The 20,809-nt window shown below is 42.7% G+C and overlaps 1 protein-coding gene across 1 annotated transcript; it reads right to left on the reverse strand.

Annotated features, from left to right (window-relative positions):
- Positions 1–1,223: 1,223 nt before the first annotated feature.
- Positions 1,224–14,886, reverse strand: LOC142659524 (cysteine-rich hydrophobic domain-containing protein 2-like). Its single transcript, XM_075835735.1, has 6 exons — positions 14,672–14,886; positions 13,329–13,383; positions 8,803–8,958; positions 8,435–8,491; positions 8,292–8,351; positions 1,224–4,332 (listed from the first exon to the last, which is right to left on the reverse strand). The coding sequence occupies exons 1-6, from the start codon at positions 14,845–14,847 to the stop codon at positions 4,282–4,284; spliced, it is 555 nt and encodes a 184-aa protein (XP_075691850.1). The 5' UTR covers positions 14,848–14,886; the 3' UTR covers positions 1,224–4,281.
- Between the last annotated feature and the right edge of the window lie 5,923 nt (positions 14,887–20,809).

Consider the following 20,809-nt stretch of genomic DNA (forward strand, 5'->3'; position numbering starts at 1 on the left):
AGGGCACTTATAATGTGGTGACAGAGCCTCTTTACCTTATTCTCTCACCCTCAGTTTTCGAAGTGTAATATTCCGTTCATTCCATACCGTATTCTGTCCATTCATGGGTTCAATAGCAGCTTTCCATCAGAGGAACCCATGAACGGAAAGCCAAACGGAAACCAAAGCTTTCGTTTGCATTGCTGTAAGGTTTTTGTTTTTTTAGCGGCAACAATAGCGTAGTCTGCTAAAAAAAACGGAAACCTTACGGAACGGAGACAAACGGAAACCATTTGCAATGGAAGCAATACCATTGAAATCACTGGTAATGCAAACAGAATCTGTCATTTCAGTTTGCCTTACCGCTTATCAGTTCTTCCGACGGAAAGCTGCAACGGAGGCCTAACGCTGATGTGAACAGGCCCTAATTCAATAACAGAAACTGAAATTGTAAGGCCCTGTTGACAGAGTTTTTTTGCAGGCAGAAATAACCTGCCTCAGGAATTTTGAGGCAGATTTTGAACTGTCTGCATGTATTTTTCTGCGTTTTTTTTCCGCTGCGGCAAAAAACGCGTAAAACGCTTTTTCTTCCTCGCATTGATTCAATTAGTTGTCAGAGGCGGAAACCGCGGCAAAAAAGGACATGCTGCTTTTTCTCCCCACAAGCAGCTATAAGTCACCTGGGGAAAAAAACGCCTCTGCCTTCCCTTGAAATGAGTGTGGGGGGGGGGCGCGATTTTGACCATTCTTCGGCGCTGATTCAGACGATGTTTCCGCGTCAAAAAACTCTGAAGATACTGACTAAGAGAAATTAGTTGGGACAGCCAGTGGGGGTTATAATGCAGACTAGATCTTCCAGGATCCATAGTAACCTACAAACAGGTTTAAATGTGCGGTCATCTTACTACAGATCTTCTTTGCTGAATCTGCATAGAAATTTGCAATAAACAACAGTGCAATACATGTACAGTAAACTGGGTTTTCTATATGAATGCCTGTTACGATGCAAATTTGCTACAGGTTTTCACAGCCGATTTCCAAATCCACAGCAATATTTTGCCGTGGATTTGCAGCAAAATCTGCAGTATTTTTTTTCAACGACACGTAAATTCACCCTAACAGGCACTTGGCATCTCGAACAATAAATGGCTAGTGTTGGTTTATTAGGTAATTAACAAAATTACACTCTGAAAGCCCAACCCTACTTATGTAGTGTATGCAGAAAATAAAATCAACTATAAATGTTCTGAAGAACTCTTGATGGGTTTATTAACAGCAGCAAATATGTTTCCATGATTTACATCATTTTTCATATTAGTAGAGACACTTCATTTTGCCATTAAGACTTTTAAATGCCTATACACATTTTCTATTCTAGAAAGCATATAAGAAAAAAAATAAAACAACATCATTCATATAGTCCGCACAACTAGAATAAAAGCAGAGCGCTTGTTTTGAATATTAAACATTCAGTTTAGTGGTTCAAACATCACGAATAAGGAAAGTATTGCTTTATTTCTTGCCCAAACAGACAAGCAATCCAATATCTGACATTTTAGGTGTTCCTGTCTGAAAATTGCATATATGCCACAATATTTGAAATAATGGGAACAATTTTTCCATTGCTCATAGCAGAATATACACATTTCAGACTTCATACGTAGATAAAAATCGACATATCATTCAGATGTTTACGATAATTGTGAACCCACCTTAAAGAGGACCTGTACCTCTAGTTTGTGTCTGTTTTAGTAAATACTTGTATTTCCCACAAAACGTATTCATAAATTTGTAGGAGGAATAAGAAAGAAATGGTACAATGTGGAGTTCTAACAGAAGGTGCTCCAGAATCCTTATTTTATGGGAAATGCAAGTATTTCCTTAGCAGACATGTCAGGAGAGGTGATAATTGGCTTTAGTTTAGATGGCACCATGAATGACAACTAATACAGTCATGATCTACAATAAATAGCTCAACTTCAAAAGAGATCGGAAATAGAAGTACAGATTTTGGATATAGAGATTTTTCTGGCACAGTGTTTTTCTCTCAGTTATTCCAATGGCACTAACGGAAAGCATTTATTTGGCTTAAGAAAACATGAATAATTCAAATATTATAAGTCAATATTCCAAATGTACGTTAAAGAAAATGTAAAATAGACAATGATAAAACGCAAATCCAGGTCCATGCACTTGCCTCTTATCTTGATCGAATGAGTGGCCAAATGTCCAAACTTTGTCACAAATAAAAGCATCCATTTCAGCACCCAGTTTTCCATAGATCTGAATACAAGCAGAGCAGTAGGAAAGAAGACGTGGGCGAATTTAACTCTGCATTACAGAACAGATTCATAGGCCATTCAGAATTTGTGGAAAACTTAGTTCCAAGTCCTTGTGCCATTCACCCCCCCCCCCACTCAGGACATACACTAGATATAAAACCGTATCAGTTTTGCCCAATTTTTTTTTTTTTTAACAAAAGTTTTTCTCCAATTAACCAAAAACCGTAACATAATTGTGTGTGTAGTGACAGTCCGTACAATATACGATAAAACTATTGATAAGAAAAAAAATGGTTTGTATCAATAATCCGTGCCTCTGCAACTCTCCAGCAGACAGGTTTGTTTCACAACAACATTCAATATATTCTATAGAAGAACCAAAGTGTCATTTCAAGGAGAGAACTTTTGGCTCTACTGGTTTCATTTAGTGTTCTCATATTGAAAACCGGTTTGGAAGGGGACAAAAACCATCACCACACGTATTCAACTATTACTGACACTTTCTTTCATGGGTCTAACAGTAGAGCATAAACAGGTACCACGTTCAACATAAGTTCTGAAGACCTTTACAGGGCACAGAAAAAATACTGAACACACTGGTAAAGAAACAAAAATGTTCAAAAATGTTTGACATGTCATTGTGACAAGTCAGAAGTTTTGATCGGTGGTGTCCGAGCACTGAGAACCCCATCAATCGCTAAAACGAAGCGGCAGAAGAGCTGGGAGAGCGCGGTGCCGCTTAGTTTCTGATCAGTTTTCCTCGGAAAGCTGAGCGAGCGGTATACAGACTTATTGACTTTCTATTGAGCATGTACACCGCTCCGAGGAAAGTTTAAAAAAAACATAGAAGCTCAGTGCTCACACGAGTGCTTCTACCTCTTCCTTTTAGCCATCAGTGCTCGGACCCCCACCAATCAAAACTTCTGACGTGTCAAAAGTTTTTCAAAGTTTAGTTACACTTTAAAAGTGCTAGTCAGGTCGCGCCTTACCATTTCATATGGCTTGATCAAAAAACAGATGGTTAGCCGCTGCAGAAGAGAGGCCAGCACACAAAGCAATGCAAAACATGGTTCACTTCAACATAAATGACAGAAATGGTTCATACAATCAAGTGAACCTGCGTGTACATTTAGAACGGATACAGAATCATTGGCAACATTGTAACAGCGATATTACATTCTGTAAACATAAGTATAATACTTGCAGGTCTGAAAAGGCAATATTTACAGTTTTTGGTTAAATAATCGGTTGTGGCTTGCAGTATATATTTATATATGTATATTTAAATTTGACGCATTGACACATTAAATCGCTTTAAGTAATACAGGAAATTATAGCTTGTGTAGATAATTTTGTCCCACTATGCATGAAGTCTAATCCTTTTTAACTGATTATTAAAATCGATGACTCCAAATTTTAGTTAAATGAAGACGCTGCATGACCAGCTAGAACAGATGGAGAATTACAGGCCGTCATCTCTGCACTAAAAAAAAAAAAAGGAAATGGGTGTAATCTTGCAGCTGGGGAAATGGACTAAAACCATAAGCTAGGTAAACACTAGTGGGTCAATGGTCAATGAAATGTAGGAAAAGTAAGGCAACAAGCTAGATTTAAAGCAGCACTAATGTACATCCCTAACTGCAACTATATACAGGGAAGTATATATATATATATATATATATATATAGTAAACACACAAATATGCAGCCCCCGTCAGTGTGAGGTGGCTAAAGTGACACAAGCTGCTTGACACATTTTCACTGCACGGGGTAAAATGAAGTGCAACACGGAAAGCTTCCCTTAACATAAAAAAATAAGTGTGCAAATTTTGTTCTTTTCTACACATAATAAAAATACCGCTCTGTTAGGTTACCATACAGCTATACAAAAGACCCCCTTTTGTGTTTTTAAAACACAACAGATGTACAGTATACCTTTGCTTTCCAAAACCATCTAAAAGGCACTAAGGGTAGAAATGACAGGTAACAAAAACATGAAATGAAGTGGGGACAGGTTCTCTTCAGTCCGGTCGCAGGATAGGATACTTTGGTAAGAATTCTATTAATATGACCTGTAAGAGAAATGTATAGATAGATCATCAACAAATATGTCCATAGATGAATAGATGCTATAAACTTAACTAGAAGGGTAAGGCCAGAGTTGGCAGATTTGGGGTGTGGATCACGCAATGCAGATCCGCAGCAATTTACAGCACAATAGAAATAGCGGAAAAATCTGCACAGAAATCAGAGCATGCCATGGATTTTCAAATGTGCAGCCTGCTCAATCTTGTGCAGAAAAGCCGCACATTTTCTCAGCAGATTTCACACTTTGCATTGCTTAGGGTGAAATCTGCTACAAAATCCGAATGTAACACATGCAGATTTTGCCATGGATTCATCGTAGATTATGTCGAAATTCTGCTCGTCTGGCCGTACACGAAGGCTGAATGCACACGTTGCATTTTACATTTTCACGTGGCAAATCTGCAGTGTAATAAAGTACCAAGAAATCTCGTCTACACGGTGCAGATTTTGTCTGCACGTAAATTGACCCGTGGTGCGTATTTTAAAATCCGCAGCATGTCAATTTATCTTGCGTTTCCACTTGCGAAGTCTGTCTAGTTGTAAAGAAAAACGCACCAAAATACGCAGCATAAAAACTGACCTATTTCCGCATCAAAATGTAAAAACCGCACCTAAAAATGCACCAATAGGTGCTATTTTAGCTGCAGAATTATGTGCGCATATCTGCGGTTTTGACGCAGATTTTCGCGCATCAAATTACGCAACGTGTGCATTCAGTCTAATGGATCGTCCACACGCTGCAAAATTGCTGCGTTTTTTCCGGATGTAATTTTGGATGGAAAAAAAGCACAACACAGTAGCAGAATAACGGATGAGATTTAACAAATCTCATCCACACGCTGCGGAAAAATTCCAAGCAGAAATTGACCTGCGGTGCGTATTTTTCGGACTGCAGCATGTCAATTCCTGCTGTGGAAAGTGGACTGAATTGCTGTGTTTTTCAGAGATGTCGTCTCCATCTCCTAACATTGTGAAAAACGCAGCAAATTACGCACCATTTTCTGCCGTAAAAACCGCAGGAAATGGTGCGTTTTTGCCGCAGCGGAATGTCTGCATTTTTTGAAACGGAATTGCTGCAGAAAATTCTGTTGTGTGTGGACAAGCCCTAAGACCTTGTACAACCGTGCCCTTATGCTCTCTTCTAAACCAGTCATTTACAAAAACAGGCAAAAGTAATATTAACCTATATGAACTACCGACCAATGGCCATTTTCAAAGAAGAATTCTTGAGTGGTTAAATGCTGGTAGTAGGTCATCAACAGGCGTCACCAGCAGTTCTGCAAATTGGCAGTTTAGGCTGTGTTCACATTTGCATTATGACTTCCGTTATGAATGGGAGCCACAATGCTCTGCCGGATCGGTCAAACAACAGACACCACCAGGACCCGACAGACCCCGGCGACAGCCTATGAGCAGGGTTAACATAGCCTTACTCTCCACAAATGTAAACCTGGCCATAGACATTGCATTTTTCCCCAAGCAGATCCTGCTAATTTTTGATGGGATGCAACAATAAGTTAGATATTGTTATAACTCGCCAGAGCTCAGCGAGGACTGGTATAGCTGAACAACTGCTCCGATAAAAGTTTTTGCCACTTTTGTGTCACCGGCTTCCTGCAGCGCCTCTATACTCAGGTAGTGCCTTGCAAACAACCCATCAACATTTTTTACCCTTTTGGGAAATCTTAGTCCTACCTAATTAACACATTTCCGGCTAGCTATGTGGTGCATGAGGTTGGCCGACTGGTTTTCCTTCCTCAAACAAGCGGAAATCATTGTGTGATAAATGCTTTGGGTAATCCCTAACCAAGTTCCATGAGATCCTGGTTAGGAAACAGAGGGCCCCAATAATATAATTAGTAAAAACAGAACTCTAGGCTCCCCCTTTCGGAGGTAAATTTGGCTCAGTATATTTGTGGCACTTATCGAATAAGAAAAAGTGATATTTAGTATAGCCCTGTAGTGAATAGGACACAACTGCACTATAGTGAATGGGACACATAATATAAAAATAATGTAATGCAATTTAGGCTTCAACTGGAATTATGCTTTACCCTGATGTAAAAAAATTGAAAGTTTCATAAAATTCTAAAAACTGCAATTAAGTTTTTCTTTTAGACCAAATACAGTAATCGCACAGCTAGAATATATTTTTCTTTCCAGCAAAATCAGGCTTTTTTTTAAAGGGGAACAACATATGCCCTATTAAAGTATATGTTTGTCAAAACGGGGTGTCCTTTACAGAGGACTCTCCTCTATTAGTCAGAGTGGAGAGCCATGAAATCTGTATAACATGCTTACCCCCTCGGGCAATTAGCTCACCACTTACGTAAGGGTGTTTTCCTAGTCAAACCAACTTACTTTTTCTCCAGGATCACTACCTTAAACATATTTTTGGGCCTGAGGGAGTTCTGGAGGGATCTCCCTCTTTTTTTGTTTTACAATTATAGTTTCCCAACTCTCAATACATACAGTAAAATATTATATATATATATATATAAATAAAAATCAATGATCGCATTAATAAGATAAAAGAGTCAGTTTCTAACCTGCTTCATGACCATCTTTATAGTGTTCTCCAGCATAATACACACTAAAAAGGATACTATAGTTGAAGGGTTATCCCCCTCTTATCATGGCATATCACTTCATGATGCATGGGGGTCTGACCTCAGGGACCTCCACGGATCCTGAGAATGAAGAGACTGCAGCGCTGCTTTAGCGTTGTGTACTATTCTAAGTTTTCACTTAAAGAGGCTCTGTCACCAGATTTTGCAACCCCTATCTGCTATTGCAGCAGATCGGCACTGCAATGTAGATTACAGTTTACTTCTTTTACTAGCTGGGCGTTCTGACGAGAAGTATCATCCACTTCTCTTCAGGACGCCCAGCTTCTGGCAGATCACGCTGTGACGTCACTTCCCCAGGTCCTGCATCGTGTCAGACGAGCGAGGACACATCGGCACCAGAGGCTACATTTGATTCTGCAGCAGCATCGGCGTTTGCAGGTAAGTCGATGTAGCTACTTACCTGCAAACGCTGATGCAGAATCAACTGTAGCCTCTGGTGCCGACACGATGGAGGACCTGGAGAAGTGACGTCACAGCGTGATCTGCCAGAAGCTGGGCGTCCTGAAGAGAAGTGGATGATACTTATCAGAACGCCCAGCTAGTAAAAGTAGTAAAAACGCCCCGATGTACGCACATAATACACGCCCACTTGGACTTTTGCAAGCCTCATTTGCATAAATACAAAAATGGTCATAACTTGGCCAAAAATGCTCGTTTTTTAAAAATAAAAACATTACTGTAATCTACATTGCAGCGCCGATCTGCTGCAATAGGAGATAGGGGCTGCAAAATCTGGTGACAGAGCCTCTTTAAATAGGGCTGTGTTGAAGATTCTTGCATAGGAGGTGGCCGGCGTGCCGCTGTGCAGGTAAAAACAGGGAAGGAGATGCAGCGCTAAATCAGTGCTGCAGTCACGTCATTCTAATAATCTGTGGGGGTCCCAGAGTTCGGACCCCCACGATCAATGAGTGATGGCATATCCTAGCGATATGTCATCACTTTATAAATTGGGAATACCCCTTTAACATTTTCTGAACATGCAATTAGATGGCAAAGGACAGTTAAGAGTACTATGAGAAGCAATTATGTTTCAGATTATATTATTCTTACATACTATCAATAGTAAATAAGTTCTCTTATTGAAAAATGGCACAAGGATGACAGGGAGTGTCTCAATCCAGCTAATACCTAGTCTTGTCAGCTCTATATTTTCCAATAAAGATTTAGGCCACATATGAGTTCTGAGCTTTCAACTGTTTACTGCTTTTTTTCAGGGCATCCACAAGTGTCCCCGCACCAAAATTCTTTTGAAATTGTTGTGTAGAAAGGTTTCAATGGATAAAGGCGCCAATCGAGGTCTACTGAATACTCACATATTCCATCATATTGTTAGATTCACATTTCCTTCTGCTCAATTTCCAGTGCAAGCCGAGCTAACAAAGAGAAACCAATGAATCATAATATTAGAAAGGGCTTCTTCTGTATTTTAAACGACATTTTTATATTGATCACTTACCTTGTGATATAATCGATTATTCTCCCAGTCCAATAGTTTGTGAATGGATCTTCTGGTCTAGCAAAACACAACACAAAATTGATGAACATATGTACTTTTTCAATCGTACTAATTATGTCACAATGGCGAACAACGCAATATAAAAAATAGAAAATATACTGTTGTGGCTTGTGTTTGGAGATTTATACATCCGTGTTAACCACATATAAGCTCTACGAGTGTTTAACATAAACCTTAAAAAGTTCCTTACTCTACAGCGATTAGCAGGAAATCAGATGAATGCCACATTTGATCCTTTTCTATTGAATGGTTTGGAACAACTGTAAACTCATCCATCTCTATAACAATGTGCGAGTGCAATTACTTACCCTTTTGTTCAGGCATATAACAGGCCACAAACTTAAGCCTAACGTACAACAGCAGCAAATACAGCCACATAGCAGCCACTTCACATTGAGGGGGAGATTCTTCCTCAAGCATGTATTCACACGTCCGATACTGATTTTAAACTCTTCAGGGGCAACCTGCGGTCACAAAGCACCATTCTCATTACCGTATAACTATGTTGATTTTATCTTGGCACATTGGTAGCATGAAAATCTAACAAAAAAGACCTAGACGTCACCAAATGTAATACACACAGCACTATTTTTGCAACAATAAAATAAATTTACGTGGAAAATTGATCTCAATTTTAAAATTCTCTTCCCACATGAAACACATCTGGCCAGTTATTGCATAAATTCTACCCACAACTAACCAAGAAACCTTTAAAGGCTATTATTATTATTATTAAATCAATGTGTTTTGTGAATTTTAAAATAAAATTTTATAAAGAAACGGTTTTATTTTTTTCTATTCAGCTTGTATGTGTCCTGTATACACAGAAGCTGTATTGTTCTCTCTCAGCCATTTCCGTTAGCTCAGCTGAACTGACGGGTCGGCTGAGTGCGGGTCCTGTGCGTCACCTAATATCGATCACATCTAAGCCTTACATGTGATAAATATTAGGTGGAACCTGTGTGTCAGACACACGGGACCCACTCTTAGTCGAGCCATTAGTTCAGCTGAACTGACGGAATCGGCTAAGAGAGAATGATACAGCTTCTATGTATACAGGATACATAGAAGCTGTAACAAAAAAAATAAAAAATATTTTTTAAATAAAAGATAATCTAAGAAGTGCTTAAAAACACATCTAACAACTCGCTCGCTTGGGAATTAGGAGACCAGTGTCCCATCTATGTCCCAGCTTTAGAGAGCCAAAACTACTGCAAATAAAACACTAGGAATAAAAAGACAAATCCAGGGGGTCTTTTGAAAAGTTAGCAGGGAAGTGTTTGCTTGCTAGCTCATGTTCCTTGCTTCATCTGGTTTTAGTAGAAGATAAGGTATTTCATTCTGGTTCTACTTGTCTACAATGAAAGAAGCATTATTTCCTTCAGGCATCTTCTTTTTTTAAACATTGTTAAAAAGGGGGCCATAATATTTTATGACAGGATACAAACAGGGCAGCAAACAGAGAAAAACTAAGCAAAACCCAGCAGGTTTAGTCTGGCCTCAAAAAAGGCAGGAGTTGCTATTATGACCCCATCAATCACCTGATTCTTAGCTGACAACACCAGGGAACATTTTATGACTTCTGAACTGCAAGTTATCTCTCAACGCAATGTCTTATTGTTGAAGGCATTGGGACAGGAAACTGCTGTGTCTTGCCTTAAGGCCCAAGCACTTACTTCGTTGTCACCTGCAGAACGTACAGGCCATGAAACAAACATTTGACCTACCCACTGGATATGTTGCAGATGCCTTGACATTTATTTTGTTTATTGCAACAAATTCTTAAAGGGATTTCCCTAGTTATTGCTATTAATGGACACACTGGGACTCCTGTCCATAAAAACAGTTCTAAAAAAAAAATTTGTGTCCGTCTCTGCCATGCTCCATCATATGCGGTTATGCAGCTATTCGTCACTAGAAGCATTTTCCTCTAGGGGTAACCTACAGTACCTAACGGAGGCACAATACTTTTCTGTCAGTGATTGAATCTAAAGGATGGCGCTTTAAGTGGTGGCTTAGACCAATCAGGTTCACTGTTGCTCAGAAGTGAATGCGAGATGGCCCTCACATAGTTTACAAAACCTTTTATTATATCATTCTAACTTGATTGGTTCAAACACTAAGGCAAAACTGCTAACACTGCGTTACGGTCACTGCTGAGTCTGAGCGGGCTGTGCAGGACTGTTGAATTCTCTCTGGTGTTCTTGGAGTCATGCACTGCCCCCTCAGGCCCTGCACTCGGCATAACAGTGTGCAAAACATCTAGGGAGCCCCTATTCCATTTTAAATCAACAACACTTTAGTACATGACTCCCAAAGCCCCTGTGACTGAGACAGAAGTATTCTAAAGGGGGTTTTACACAGGACGATTATCGGGCAGACGAGCGTTCGTATAACGCTCGTTGCCGATAATTGCCCTGTGTAAAAAGAAGATGAATGAGGAATCGCTCAATCATCTGGATGTCATATTGTTTTAAAAAAGTGAAATATTTGTCGGAGACACGCTGCCAACGTGAGAATAACGTATGGGGACGAGCGATCTGAGAAACGACCGCTCATCCCAATCCATAGCCCCGTGTGACCGGAGCAATCGAGCGCCGATCAACGATGTCTCATTGATCGGCGCTCTCGCTGTACCGGCCGGTGTAAAAGGGCCTTAAGGCCTCATTCACACAGGCCTGTCCGATTTGCGTCAGTGTGCTTTGCGTGTGGCATCTGTTTTTCACGTCCGTGATTCTCCTCTGCAAGCACTCTTTTTTTATTCTGCACTTTTTTTTAGCAACTGATGCATGAAACACGGACAGCACACGGATGTTGTCCGTGTACTGGACCTGTTTTTCACACTCCCATAGATTTCAAAGGGCAACAAGGTCCGCAAAAACCGACCAATATAGGACATGCAGTGAGTTTCACGCAACAAACACGCTGCGTGAAAAATCATGCATGTCTGAATAGCCCTATTGATTTGCATGTGTCCGTGCGCTGTCCTTTATTTTAACGGACAGCACACAGACGCAGAACACACTTGTCTGAATGAGCCCTAAGACTTGTAAATAGAAGTGCTCTTGCTGCAACGTGAGGTTCTCTTCTTAAAAGGGGTAAACATTTATCACTTATACACAGGGTAGGTGATAAAAGTCTAAGCACTGGGGGCTCCACCAGTCGCTACAATGGGAGTCCCAAGCCCCCCCCAGTTCCTCTTTACTGCACCCCACCCCCCAGTTCTCCACACTGCAGTGGGGCCCCCCGCAATCAGACATTTATCACCTACCCTGTTGATAAGTGATAAATGTCTACCTCTCAAAGTAAAATGTTTCATGCACAGTCAAGGTCATCCTTGTGATATCAGGGCTGTTCTCGATTCAAAGGCTTTTATAAAATCTAAGGCTATGTTCACACAGAGTATTTTGCCGAGTTTTTTGACGCGGTAACCGCGTCGCAAAACTCGGCAAAAACGGCCCGAAAATGCCTCCCATTGATTTCAATGGGAGGCGTCGGCGTCTTTTTCCCGCGAGCAGTAAAACTGCCTCGCGGGAAAAAGAAGCGACATGCCCTATCTTCAGGCGCTTCCGCCTCTGACCTCCCATTGACTTCAATGGGAGGCAGAGAAAGCGTATTTCGCGGTGTTTTATGCCCGCGGCGCTCAATGGCCGAGGGCGAAAAACTCAGCGAAAATCGGCGTGCAGGGAGAGGAAAATCTGCCTCAAACTTCCAAACTGAATTTTGAGGCAGATATTCCTCCTGCAAAATACTCCGTGTGAACATAGCCTAAGGCTATGTTCACACGGGGTATTTTGCCGAGTTTTTTGACGCGGAAACCGCGTCGCAAAACTCGGCAGAAACGGCCCGAGAACGCCTCCCATTGATTTCAATGGGAGGCATCGGCGTCTTTTTCCCGCGAGCAGTAAAACTGCCTCGCGGGAAAAAGAAGCGACATGCCCTATCTTCGGGCGCTTCCGCCTCCGACCTCCCATTGACTTCAATGGGAGGCAGGAGAAAGCGTATTTCTCGCTGTTTTATGCCCGCGGCGCTCAATGGCCGCGGGTGAAAAACGGCGCGATAATTGCCGCGAAAATCGGCGTGCAGGGAGAGAAATATCTGCCTCAAAGTTCCAAACGGAATTTTGAGGCAGATATTCCTCCCCCAAAATACTCCGTGTGAACATAGCCTAAGGTCGGTTTCAGACAACTGTAATCCGTCTGCTTTTTCTGTACTATGGCCACAATTCCTTGGACCCCTTCACAGTTAGGCTGGGTACACACGACCACATTAACGTCCGTAATGGACGGACGTATTTCGGGCGGAAGTCACGGACCGAACTCAGTGCAGGGAGCCGAGCTCCTAGCATCATAGTTATGTACGATGCTAGGAGTCCCTGCCTCTCCGTTGAACTACTGTCCCGTGCTGAAAACATGATTACAGTTGTCCTGCAGAGAGGCAGGGACTCCTAGCATCGTACATAACTATGATGCTAGGAGCTCGGCTCCCTGCACGGAGTTCGGTCCGTGACTTCCGCCCGAAATACGTCCGTCCATTACGGACGTTAATGTGGTCGTGTGAACCCAGCCTTATACTGAGCGTTCCATAGAACAGTGGAGGTCGGGGGAAGGTGGTTGTAATACCAGCACTAAAATGTAACTGCATTAGGGCCATCTGAAATCAGCCTAACACCAGGGCAAAGACATGTCCGGAAGTGGAGCTGCTAAACCTCTTTGTTCTTTTGCAATATACTGTTGGTTTGTTTCATTAGGAAAGGGACCTAAAGTATCACCCCTGAGAAGGAGATCTGAGAAATTGTACAAAACGATATAGCCATTCACATAAACATGCTTACTTTTCCTGTTAAGACAGAGGGGAATTCTGCATCAAACTTGTTGCTTAAACCAAATCTACAGGAAAAAGAAAGACACACAAGTATTGACCAGTTAAGAAATGACCCACGGTATTTATCCAAGTTATACGCATATCTGCAGAAACAGCTCCACTTTTTATGTGAATTAAAGTTTTAAAGGGGTTGTTCACTACCGGACAACTGATTACCTATCCACCGGAAAGGTCATCAGTATATGATCGGTGGGGGTCCGGCACCCGGACCCTGCACCGATTAGCTGCTTCGGTGGCCTCCGGGCACCAGACGTCCATGCAGATGGCTCCGGCTACAGAATAGCAGCCGAGCTGCAGTACTGCAGCTCTGCTCCTATGCAATGTACGGAGCCAACTGCTTCCGGCTCCGTACATCGCATACTGTATAATGACATCCGGCACCCGCAGGCAGCCGATTGGTGCGGTGTCCGTGTGTCGGACCCGCACCGATCATATACTGATGACCTGATCCGGTGGTCATCCTGATCATACATTTTTAGCTATCCTGTGGATAGTTCATCAATGATCAATATGAGAAACCACTCTCATCCCCCAAGATGCACTGTAAAGCCCTGCAGCGCGTAATACAATGGGACACATTTATTACGTGAAAAGCCGCAGAATAGAAGCAAAACCCGTGTGTGAAAAACTATGCACGTGATAAGTGCCAAATATTATCCTGTCCGGCGACAAATACAACAGGCGCATCAAAGGGTCGCGGCTACACAACGTGCAATGGTTGAGCCAAATTACTGGACAAGCACCATTTTTTAATTGCGCAAAACAGAATTCTATGTGTAGCACATCCGTGAGGAGAGTCTAGTATGACGAGAGCTGGGTCAGAGGTATTATATCGCGTGCACCGTCTTGATAAATTCGCTCTCCGTTTGTAAAGCCATTCTTACAACACGATTGATAAGTGTACCTCATGTCAATATATATATATGTACATATATACACACCCCATGTGCAAAGTGTATAGAACTGTCACGTACAGATACTGTATAATAAAGTGCACATGCCATCTCGGCAAGAAGTATAATATGGCTCCATTACAACTATTATATGATTATCCACACTATAGATATAGGGGTCAGTGTCTTCTATACAGGTCAGGTCACGTGGGGTACAGGGACAGCACTCTATGACTGGAGCTAAACTCTACGTGCGACACCCCCAGAGACTACAGGCCGTGACGTTGTGTATGTAGCCGGGAGTACGTCACTACAGCAGACTAGTGTTTACATACAGGCCTGCTCTACAGACGCAGACGCAGCCTCCCCTCACAGAATTGCAGCTCCCTCCGTCTCTTACACGGTAATGTGTCCCGCTCCCCTCACCACCACTGGATCGGGCGCGTATCTAAACAAGTGCTCTTCATCCACCACTCGGCCGACGCCTGTTTCCCGGTCCTCGTCCTCTTCCTCCTCTTCCTCATCTAACTCGTAAATGGTATCAAAGTCCGCCATGTTGGGTAGCAAAACGCTCATGACGTCACCACAACACGGAGCTGGGAGTGCGGCTACGTCACGTGACACTCGCGAGGGGCGGGGCTAGCTTTCAGGGACGAAAAGACGGCAAGTGTGCGCTGGACAGGTCTGGGTTCCTACAATAGAGGGAGAGACGTTGTGCCCGTCAGATACCCACCCCCTGAAGTCACAACGGGACTCCATTGAAACTTTCGCCTTGCGTGTGCTTGCCAATCGCCATTGAAGTCAATGAGGAGTGATGGAAACACTCGCTCATTTGTTTATGTCACTCCCCATTCATATACTTGAAAAGTGTCAATGGACCCGTTAGGCTACATTCACATGCGCTTGAAAAACGCGAGTAAATCTGGTCCGTGTGCGTTGCGTTATGCATCAGTGTGCTTTGCGAGTGGCATGCGTTTTTTACGCGCTTGCAAAGCACATTTATTTTTTTTTACAAACGAATTGATGTGCAAATCACGCACCGCACACAGATGTGCATCCGTGTGCGGTGCTTGGTTTTCACGCACCCATTGACTTCAGTGGGGGCGTAGGTACGTGAAAACGCACCAATATAGAACATGCAGTGAGTTTCACGTGGCGGACTCTCGCTGCGTGAAACTCACGCATGTGTGAACGGCCCCATTGAAATCAATGGGTCTGTGTGCTGTGCGTGATTTCCATGCGCAGCGCACGACCTTTATACTGCGTCAATAATATTGTCGTTTTACCTTCCCTCAAGGAGGATAAGAGAGAAAGGAGGAGACCTTCAGAATTATTGGATTCAGTTTTGTGGACTCATTGGGTCGTCAGAGCGGCTAAGTATTTATTTGTGTATAATTGGTTGCTGCTTCCGTAAAAGTCTGAACTAGTAAATATCCATTTTTCTTAACCCGCCGGATGAATGCTATAGAGAAAAAAGCAATGCATTTTTCTGGTGACCTCGCTTTGTCAAAAATTTTTAATAAAAGTGATCAAAATGTCGTATATACCCCGATACAAACTACAACTCGCCCCACAAGAATAATGGAGGAATCGCTGTTTATTTCCCATTCCACCCGACAAATAATTTTCTTTCGGTTTCCAGTAGGGATCCGCGATTAATCGAAACTTCGATACTGTTTCGATACCGTGCACCCGGAAACAGTTCAATATCGTTATTTCATGTACTTCGATACTAAGTTGTGTGGCCGCACAGCTAAGTATAGTAACACATGAATGTTGTTAGAGCGGGGCTGCGGGTGTGTAATACAGCCATTGCTCCGCTCATGAGTCCTGACAAGTGTGCACGCGTTCAGCATGAGGTGAGGCGACCAGCACTGCACTAATGAGCTGCGGCACTCAAGACAGAACATGGCGGATGCACTGCAAAACACACCCATGTTCTGTCTTCATTGCCTGCCCCACCGCTCTTTAGTGCAGCGCCGGCCGCATCACCTCATGCTGACCGCACGCACACTCATTGTCAGGATCGGGGCAATGACTGTATTACACAGCCGCAGCCCAGCTCTAACGGCAGAGATCTGAGAAACCTCTCATCTCCGACGTTATTCCCCTGAATGCTGCGATCAAAGCTGAACGCAACATTCAAGGGGTGAATGAGAAGGGGGGATGCCCTTTGGATCGCGTCACGGGTAATCCCTGTGACGCAATAGAGGTACATACCATATATGGGCAGAGAGCCCAGGGTCCATTGAAGGACCCCAGGGCTGTGACCATATTTCCTGTTGTTAGGGCATACTTAGGTATGTTCTAACAACTGCCTGTGTACAATCAGTAAACAGGCTAATGTACTTGCATATAGATCTATGCCAGTACATTAAAGTAAAAAAAAAATAGGTAATGTTAAATTTAAAAAAACACACACATTTTTTACAATAAACAGTCTCAATAATAAAATATACACATATTCTGTATCGTCGCGACCGTAATAACACATTTATAGCGTCATTCGTGTTTATGCGGTTATAAAATAAAATCTGCTTTCTTTCACTTATTAATGTGAGGCACGATGTATTATGAATTTTGAACCTCCATGTGCCTCACATTATTAGTAATTAACCCTGTCATGTACCTCACACATTAACCCATTGTCGTCCATTATGACTGAGGAACATGATGGGGTTAATTACTATTAATGTGAGGCACATAGAGGTTCAAAATTCATCACACCACGTGCCTCACATGAGAAAATGGAAAAACTTTTTTTTTTTTTTATTATTGTTGGCAAAGTATCATTTTGGTATCGAACGAAGTATCGGTATCGAAGTATCGGTATCGAAGTCCAAATTCTGGTATCGTGACAACCCTAGTTTCCAGTACATTATATGGTACATGAAATGGTACCATTAAAAAGTAAAACTCGTCCTGCAAAAAACAAGCCCCCATAAGGCTATGTATACGGAAAAATAAAAAAGTAATGGCTTTTAAAATGCGTTGATGGAAAAATCAAAATGAAAAAACGAGAATTGGCTGTGTCTCCAAGGGGTCAAATTTCTTTCTCCAATTAATTGTATGCTGTGTAAAAGCAGTTTATAATGTGGTAAGCCTCTGGGGTCTTTTCTTTTTATTTATTTTTTAATTAAAATGTGTTTAGTGCAATTTTCAAAATACTTTTTATTAAAAATTATTTTTACTTTGAGATACTGCTGCTTTGTATCCTGTATACAGAGCAGCTGTATCTCAAAAAGTAAAAATAATTTATTGTATCCAAGATTGAACTTTGCTAAGACAACCTGGGTTCTATGCAGCAAAAACCATCCCGCCTTGCGGTTGGCTCTGGCGAATACCATAGTAGCCTTTGATCAAAGTTGTAGCGAATTTGAGGTTGCGGATTTATATGCACGCAGTCTCCAGCAGCCTTTGGGGAATTGCTCTCCTAGCAATTCCATAATATAATCACAAGTCCATTTATATTATTTTTTTTACGATGGAACCTATGCACGATCTGACTCAGCTAGTACAAGGTCTGGTTGTTAGGATTCAACAGCATGAAACTGTGCAGGCCCAAGCAGTCGTCACAGCCACATCTCCAGGGCAATCTAAAGTGGACTTACCTGATCGTTTCTCTGGTGATCATGAGTATTTTGCTATTTTCGACTGAGACCTATCTCCTCTGGAACTGAGCAGCAGCGAGTCGGTGTCGTCATTTCACTTTTGCAGGGTGATCCTCAGACCTGGGCCTTTTCATTGGGACCTGTTGCCCGGGAACTTTTTTCTGTGGAGATCTTCTTTGCGGCGGTTTAATTTATGGAGAACCAGATGTCACTGCTGTGGCTGAGACCAAGCTGTTATCTCTCCAGCAAGGACTGCATCCTGTCAAGGATTATTGTTCGGAGTTTAGACGATGGTCCATTTCTTCACAATATAATGATGCTGCACTCCGTTGTCAACTCCGCCGAGGCCTTTTAGAAACCTTGAAAGATCTCTTAATAAATTACCCTCCACCCACTCTAGGGGATACCATGACCCTAGTAGGGCGTCTGGACTGACGACTATGTGAGCGCAAAAATGAAAGATCTGTGATGGCCGCTCCCCTTCTCTGCGCTGAGAGCCCTTCATCTGATGCACAAGAGCCCATGCACTTGGGCTCCACTATGTTTTCTCAAGAACGGAGACTTTTTCGGAAATGCAAGGGGCTGTGTTTCTATTGCGCTCATACACTCAAAAACTATGCTCATACACTCAAGAACTGTTCCAAGTGTCGAGAACGTCCAGCTCCGGAAAAACTTCAGCGCTTAGATGGTCCCCGGGAATGCCATCTGGGCAGTCAGATTTTTCCCACGTCTTCTAAAAAAGTCCTTTTGCCTGTTAATGTATGCTTTAATAATATCTGTGTTTCTGGTCAAGCTTTTGTAGATTGTGGTTCTGCGGCTAATTTCAGGTTGCAAAAGGATTGGCTATCCCGCTTGTTCAGTTGAGTACCCCAGTCAAAGTCTTTGCTATTGATAATACCCCTCTCGCTCAGGGGTCGGTCAAGTTCTCTACTCCGCCTGTTACTTTGGAAGTGGGTACTTTGCGTACTGAACAAATCACTTTCTTTATTCTATAAAATTTGCCTTCTGTGGTAATATTGGGTATTCTATGGTTGCAGACACATAATCCTGTTATTGACTGGGTAAAAGCTGATTTGATTAAGTGGAATTCTAAATGTCATGATTCTTGCATGTCTTTGTCTACTACTAAAGTATCTTGCAACGCACCATCGTTGCCTGAGTGTATTCAAGATTTTGTTAATGTCTTTTCTCAAATCGGTTATGAATCTCTCCCTCCTCATAGGCCATATGACTGCCCCATTGTATTTCTCCCTAATGCTAAGCTGCCTAAGGGGCGGATTTATAATCTTTCTACTCCGGAGAGACAGGCCATGAAAGATTACATTAAAGGCAGTCTCTGTAAGGGTCATAAGTCGATCTTACCTGCAAACGCTGATGCTGCTGCAGAATCAACTGTAGCCTCTGGTGCCGATGTGGCCGACACGATGCAGGACCTGTGAGTGACGTCACAGATCTGCACTGTCAGAAGCTGGGCGTTCTGAAGAGAAGTGGATGATACTTCTCTACAGAGCGCCCAGCTAGTGAAAGTATTAAAAACGCCCCGATGTACGCACATAATACACGCCCACTTGGACTTTTACTTTTAAACACACCCACTTGGACTTTTGCAAGCCTCATTTGCATAACTACAAAAATGGTCATAACTTGGCCAAAAATGCTCGTTTTTAAAAAATAAAAACGTTACTGTAATCTACATTGCAGCGCCTATCTGCTGCAATAGCAGATAGGGGTTTCAAAATCTGGTGACAGAGCCTCTTTAAGACCCTGTATCGACTACAGTGAATTAAATAAAGTTAACCTTAAACATCAATATCCTCATCCACTCATCCTGTTTAATCAGATCACAGGAGCCAGGTGGTTCTCTAAACTAGATTTACACGGGGCCTACAATTTGGTTAGTATCCGCAAAGGCGTTGAGTGGAAGACTGCTTTAATACTCCAGAGGGTCATTATGAGTATTTAGTCATGCCTTTTGGTTTAAGTAATGCTCCAGCAGTTTTCCAAATCCTGGTTAACAATATTTTCAGAAATTTTATCGGACGCTTTTTGGTTGTGTATCTGGACGATATTCTTGTGTTTTCTTCCGATTGGTTCTCTCATGTTCAATGTTTAAGGTCCGTCCTTTAAGTACTGAGGGAAAATTGTCTTTATGCAAAATTTGAAAAATGACTTTTTGAGTTTAGGAAGGTAATTTCTTGGGTTATGTGCTGTCTCCTCATGATTTTCGTATGGACTCCGCTAAGGTTCAGGCAATTCTTGATTGGGTCCAACCCTCAGTAGAGAGTGCCACACAGCCACCTGGTAGGGAGTTCCACACAGCCCCCTGGTACGGAGTGCCACACATCCCCCTGGTAGGGAGTGCCACACAGCCCCCTGGTAGGGAGTTCCACACAGCCCCCTGGTAGGGAGTGCCACACAGCCCCCTGGTAGGGAATGCCAAAAAGCCCCCTGGTAGGTAGTGGCACAAGGCCCCCTTGTTGGTAGTGCCACACAGCCCCCTTGTAGGTAGTGCCACACAGCCCCCTTGTAGGTAGTGCCACACAGCCCCCTTGTAGATAGAAACCCACCCCCCGTTCCTGTAGATAGCACCACTGTAGCTCCCTGAAGGAGCGGAATCCCCGTGTGGCCGGGGATTCCGCTCCTGGAGTGCTCCTTGATGTCTCTGTCCATATATGGACAGTGACATCAGGGGAAACTCCTGAAGTGGAATCCCCGTACACAGCGTTGCCGACGCTGTGACTAGGGAGTCCACTCCAGGAGAAACTCCTGTCGTCTGTGTCCATTTATGGACAGTGACGTCATTGGCTTCTCGTGGAGTGGAATCCCCCTGCAACGCTGTGGACGGGGATTCCACTTCAGGAGTTTCCCGTGATGTCACTGTCCATATATGGACAGAGACATCAAGGAGCGCTCCAGGAGCGGATACC

Source organism: Rhinoderma darwinii, chromosome 8 (genome assembly GCF_050947455.1).
Source record: "Rhinoderma darwinii isolate aRhiDar2 chromosome 8, aRhiDar2.hap1, whole genome shotgun sequence".
NCBI classification, from domain to species: Eukaryota; Metazoa; Chordata; class Amphibia; order Anura; family Rhinodermatidae; genus Rhinoderma; species Rhinoderma darwinii.

Bases quoted from the DNA above. Each gene is read 5' to 3' on its own strand.
- LOC142659524 (XM_075835735.1), bottom strand. From the start codon at position 14,847: ATGAGCGTTTTGCTACCCAACATGGCGGACTTTGATACCATTTACGAG. The intron at 8,492-8,802 runs GTAAGTAATTGC...GTGTTTTGCTAG, and splicing joins TTATATGCCTGAACAAAAGG to ACCAGAAGATCCATTCACAA. The intron at 8,352-8,434 runs GTAAGTGATCAA...TCTCTTTGTTAG, and splicing joins ATAATCGATTATATCACAAG to CTCGGCTTGCACTGGAAATT.